Source organism: Telopea speciosissima, unplaced genomic scaffold (genome assembly GCF_018873765.1).
Source record: "Telopea speciosissima isolate NSW1024214 ecotype Mountain lineage unplaced genomic scaffold, Tspe_v1 Tspe_v1.0381, whole genome shotgun sequence".
NCBI lineage: Eukaryota > Viridiplantae > Streptophyta > Magnoliopsida > Proteales > Proteaceae > Telopea > Telopea speciosissima.
The window spans coordinates 15313-20934 of NW_025317717.1; the positions used below are offsets into that span (position 1 = coordinate 15313).

The 5622-nt window shown below is 36.4% G+C and overlaps 1 protein-coding gene across 1 annotated transcript; it reads left to right on the forward strand.

The window, feature by feature from the left end:
• Window positions 1-1316: 1316 nt before the first annotated feature.
• LOC122648038 (putative disease resistance protein At3g14460) lies at window positions 1317-3350 on the forward strand. Its single transcript, XM_043841310.1, has 2 exons — window positions 1317-2603; window positions 2700-3350. Exons 1-2 carry the CDS (start codon window positions 1317-1319, stop codon window positions 3348-3350), a joined length of 1938 nt encoding a protein of 645 aa, XP_043697245.1.
• The last annotated feature ends 2272 nt before the right edge of the window (window positions 3351-5622 follow it).

Here is a 5622-nt window from a genome sequence, read left to right on the forward strand (position 1 = left end):
TTTTTTTTAAAAAAAAAATGGACTGCTTGGTACCAATTGAGAATCGGAACCGACCTACCCATTAGTTAATGGCCCTAGATTTCAGGTTTGAAACCGATTAACTTATTGATTCGGTTCTAATCCTAATCCCTTAGGACCAGGGGTGTCAATTGGTCTGGTTCTGGGCTATCGATCTAGTTCTCTAGCGGTTTCGGCTCTAAGATGCCAAGACCAGATCTGGACCAAGAAGCTCATCGATTCCAAATCTGAAATCCAAGACTATTAAGTAATGGGTGGTCTGGTTCCGATTCCTAAGCGGGTCCAAACATTATTATAATGTAGAGCCCAAAACAAGGACAATAGGAGTTGTTCTAAAAAACGGTAGACGTTCTAATGTGTCAATGTATATATTACTATCTCATGCGAACAAATATGTTAGACTTGAACTAATTTTGATATCTATAATTTTCACATAATTCCTCATATTTAGACTTTGTTTATATATATATATATATATATATATATATATATATATATATATATATATATATATATATATATATATATATATATAGAGAGAGAGAGAGAGAGAGAGAGAGAGAGAGAGAGAGTTTAGAAATAACAAACTATTATAATAACTATTATAATAAATCATCACCAATCACCAATTTGGTGGTTCGTGAATAAAGATTTTTATTGAAATTATAATCTATACATTCCAGTTGTTATGAATGAGTGGAGATAATGCCAAAAAACACAGTTTCTTATGTTGTTTTTCTTTTATATGATATCATTCGTCAGATTTTATTAGATGATAATCCAGTCCTGGTCATTTCTTTCAGTTCTAACAGTTCCTTAACAGTTCCTGGGACCAGACCAGATTTGGACTAGTAACCTATCACTAAGACTAGATCTAGACCAGTAAACTATTAGGTAGATCAATTCCAGTTCCCAACGGAGTGATTCTGATCCGATTACCGGCTCCGGTCCTAAATTGACACCCGTACTTAAGAAGGACTGTTACGTTATGGGATCTAGCGATAGCCCAGAACTACAACACTTGACACCCTCACCAAAATATCTTTGCATTTTTTGTCGGCAAGGAATCTCACATTCTCACCACACCTACCCACACTGGTCATGTTTTTTATTTTTTAAACTAAAGCATTGGTCATGTTGACTGACTCTTGAATAATGTTGCGATCGATCAATTTAATGCACTTATTCGCCTCTTAAATTTGCAAGAGGATAACAAGATGATCAATTCATAGCTAGCATTGCAAACCTTCTTTCTTTAAGGTGTATTTTCTCTCCAATTCTAAGAAAAGATCGAAGCCATGGCACTGCAGGTTGATCCATTATCTGCCGCTGCAACTCTTCTAACTGTTGCCTACCTTCCGGATATAGTTCACTGTTTCAAATCTAAACTTGGTTTGTCTAGCAGTGATGATGCTAAACTACATACACTCTCTTGGAACATCGCTAATATTGAGCAAATACTTGATGAAGTGGAGTATGATCAACTACTGGATAGCTCTGCGTTGGCCAAGATCAGACGTCTTAGATATGCAAGCTATCGAGCAGAGGACGAGCTGGACGAAATTTTAATTGCCCGATCCGAGAAATTGGGTCAACCAACTCAAAGTTCTTACAATCAGGTATTCAGCTTTTTCTCCTCATCTGAAACCATAACTCCTGAGAGCTTAGGTATCAAGAGTTCAGCTAGAATGATGAACGAGGTAATGCCTTCAATCTCTGATCCTGCAAGGAGCTCAATATTGAACTCCAGATCCCCTTCCTCCTCTATTGATTCATCATGGTCAATCTATAAAAAACTCCCTGCACCTCTGAAAAAATGTTTTGTGTTGTTTTCAATATTCACGAGGAATCATAAATTTGAGAAAGAAAATTTAGTCCAATTATGGATGGGTGAAGATTTCATTCGGGACGACGGACAGAACAAAAAGTTAGAAGATATAGGGAGTAGTTATTTTGATAAGCTGTTAGAAAGCTCCTTTTTTTTATTAAATTCAGATGATATTTACCAACTGAAGGGTGATTTCCATGAGCTTGCAAAGTTTGTTTCTTGTGGAGAATGTCTGACAATAAATGAAAGTGAAGCTGTAGCAGATTACTTATCCCGCTTGACGGATTGTCTACGCCATTTTTCACTGCATTGTGAAAATTATTTGGTGAACACAGCTGATGTTCTTGCTGGATGTGAAGGATTGCGTACTTTCCTTCTGCACATTGGAGGCAAGAGAAGCATCCATCATAAAGTTAAACTTCCTTATAATCAATTTACATGTTTCAAACGCTTGCGTGTGTTGGATATAAGTTGTTCTTCCACCATTGAAGTTCCAGATTCTATTGGTTGTTTGAAGCACCTCCGGTACCTTGATCTCTCTAAATCTATAATTGAAAAGTTGCCCAAGACCATCTGTAAACTTCGTAGTTTACAGATACTGAAACTCAATGGTTGTAAGAAACTCAAAAACTTGCCTTGCTTGGAGGATCTTCGTAGCTTGAAAAAGCTTTTGTTAGACAAAAATCACTATTTAGACTCCTTGCCACCAGGAATTGGGCAATTAACTATGCTTGAGACATTTTCTTGTCCATTTGTTGTGGGAAAAGAAAAGAAAGAAAATATTGGAGTGTTGAAGAAGATGAATAATCTTCGAGGATCACTGTGCATTTCTAACCTTGAAAATGTCCTAAAGTTGGAAGACGCTAAGGAGGCTGCACTAAATGATAAACAGTTTCTTTGCCAATTGAAGTTGAAGTGGACTGAGGAACCCACTGGACAGTACTATAGATTTGAAGAGGTTCTTGAAGGCCTCCAACGACATAGTAATCTGGAAACATTAAAAATATTAGGTTATGGTGGTTGGAGTTTTCCAGACCGGATGACTAATGACTCCAGTTCATTTGGAAAACTTAAGAAAGTTTCCTTGAGAAATTGCAAAAGATGTCAATATCTTCCTCCCCTTTGGCGTCTCCCAATGCTTAAGACACTTTCTATAAGTGAAATGGATCAAATAGAGCAGTTGAACAATGACTCTTTTCTTGGAAGTGGAAGCGGAATTGGGTTTTCATCGCTTGAGATGCTTAAAGTTAAAAACATGCCTAATTTGAAAATTTGGCTTGTAGAACAGAATGGTAACAGTGATTGGCTTCCTTTTCCCAACCTTAATCGACTTATGTTCAAGGATTGTCCCATGCTAGAGGAACTTAAAGTGCTTCACATGCTCAATTCCCTCTGCTTTCTGAAAATCAAAGAATGTCCATTACTAACTGGATGGATGGATCAACAGCCAGGTTGGCAGAAAAAGCAGGAAGACGATGGAAGCTTGATGTACCAACGCATATGATCTGGTATGGAATTTTAATATCTTTTATATTTCTATCTAGAAAATATTTAATGTCTTCATTTTTCACTTGGAGAGTAGTGTAATCTGTAAGGGTATTATGGTAATATCTCTTTATATGTTCTAATATAATCTTACTTGTGTTTTGACTCAGGATGTGAGGGGCAATCTAACATAAACCCTATTTTTCCTATAAATACTAGCTGAAGGCAACAGTCTGGGTATTTCAAACTTGATACACAGGGTATAATGCTTTAAGCAACCAGTGCTTAAACCCTAAACCCTAACATAATCTTATGAGCTCATTAGAAATCTACTCTAGGCTTTACTCTGATCGTTATATCAATGCAGAGGTTGTAGTTGATAGAGACTATAGCATCTTTTTTTTCCTAGACTAGACTGCAACCTGTTTCAAATTTATAAAGTGAAAAAATTTAGGGTTTTTGAAAGATAAATAATCAGGGTAAAACCTTGATTGTCTAAATTATACTGAGTCATTATCTATCCTAATTAGCGTACCTTGCTGTTGTTCAGGTGCTACTACTTTCACAGAATTCGGTGGCATGAAGGTGAGAGTGATGTGATTGAATCAAGTGAACGTTGTAACTTGAAGATTCAAACTTGAAAATCTTGTGAGACTAATGAGTTTGAAATAAATGTCTTTGTTTTCTCTCTCTCTCTCTTTGTTTTTTAGGACCCTGTTTTCAGTTTTTGATTTCTTTTGTCGAAATAATGTAATTTTCCGTTTAAATGTTGCTTCTTGTCTGAAGCTTATCGGCCATTAGAGGTGTCATTGGATTCTTGGTGATGTGCTTGGATGTCCAAAGTTATATATGGTTGCAAAACTTACCAGTTCAAATGTTTATTAAAAAGGTTATGAAAAGTTTAATTTGGAAGTGTATTCAACAGTATAGTAAGATCAATTTGCATACTTCTGCTGAAAGGAAATTTTTTTTTTTTTATTGGGTGAATTTGAAAGGAAAATTTTAAGATTTCCTTTCACCGTTCTTTCTGAGATCATCATGTAAGTTATTGAATGTTGCTAAAAAGTATGGATGCTAACCTATTGATCCAATGCACAACGCTCCCGCTGTTGTGCGGTCCGGTGAGGGTCATAATGTATGTAGTCTTATCCCTACTTCACGGAGAGGTTGTATCCCCAATGCTAAACTATCGAATGTTGGTAATAAATTAGGAAAGGAATGTTCTCTCACAGATTCAGTAGTTGTGGATTGATAACTCTTTTTTTTTTTTTAGTTTGTTTCTTGAAAATTGAAGGAAGCAAACAAAGAAAACACCTTTAGGGTATGTTGGTTGGATAGAAAAGAAAAGAAAAAAGAATCTTGAATAGAAAAAAATTAAAAAAAAAATAAAAGAAAAATACTTTTTGTTATGCAACGCCTGATCTGGACAAGAGGTTGTTGATGGTTTGGTGTGTAGATTCCCCAATATGTGACAAACTGCAATGAACGAAATTTTGTTGCCACATGGGTAGCAGGAATGTTCATGCTACCCTGGGCTGGGTTCAAAAGTCCGGTGTCTAATACCCGGAAAAACACCGGACTTTTGATTACCTGATTTTTAAGATGCTTTCATTAGAGATGGACATATTTTTTGCAGGTCTTTTTAAGAGAGGGTGGGGTGAAGATAGCGGTGGCCGAAGAAGAAGACAGGAGAACCGGTTGCTGGTTGAATGTGTTTGTATTTTTATTGGAATAGATTTAAGATTATTTAATCAACGATTAAGCTCGATTTGGGTGGTGCATTTAGGAGGTGAGTTTAGGGTCGTGTTGCCCCATTTTACCCTAATAATAAAAGAGAAATTCTATCCAAAGGAAAAAAAGGAAAGTAAAGGATTTGTTGGGTGGTGGTCATCCTGAATAAGGAAACGGTATCGAATCAAAAATTTTCCGATCCGATAAAGAATAATCAATTCTCAGTGTAAGGTATTTGAAACAATATCTTGGGTGAAAATGAAATTTTCAAATTTTCAAATCAAATTTGGCCGTTCGATTTAAGTGTGACACATATGAAGGGTGAAAATTGGAGAAATGGAGGATGTCAGAAATAAAACAGAAAAACTTCCCTGACAATAGATTATAATTTGCACTAAAAGGGCATTGGAAAAGTAAAGTTCTTGGTGGGTGGTAGTCGCTCCCAGGTCCCACCATCATTATGCCACCAAAGGGAATAAAAAAGTAAGAGACTTTGGATTTGAGCTCGTCTCCAGGGAATTGTGCGCCCAGGGTTTTGTCTGGGGGCAAGCAGTTGAGGT

What these genes read in the sequence shown, in the direction of transcription:
- LOC122648038 (XM_043841310.1), top strand. Translation starts at nt 1,317, where the DNA reads ATGGCACTGCAGGTTGATCCATTATCTGCCGCTGCAACTCTTCTAACT. An exon ending in CATTTTCTTGTCCATTTGTT is followed by an intron (nt 2,604 to 2,699) that starts GTGGGAAAAGAA and finishes AATGTCCTAAAG; the next exon opens with TTGGAAGACGCTAAGGAGGC.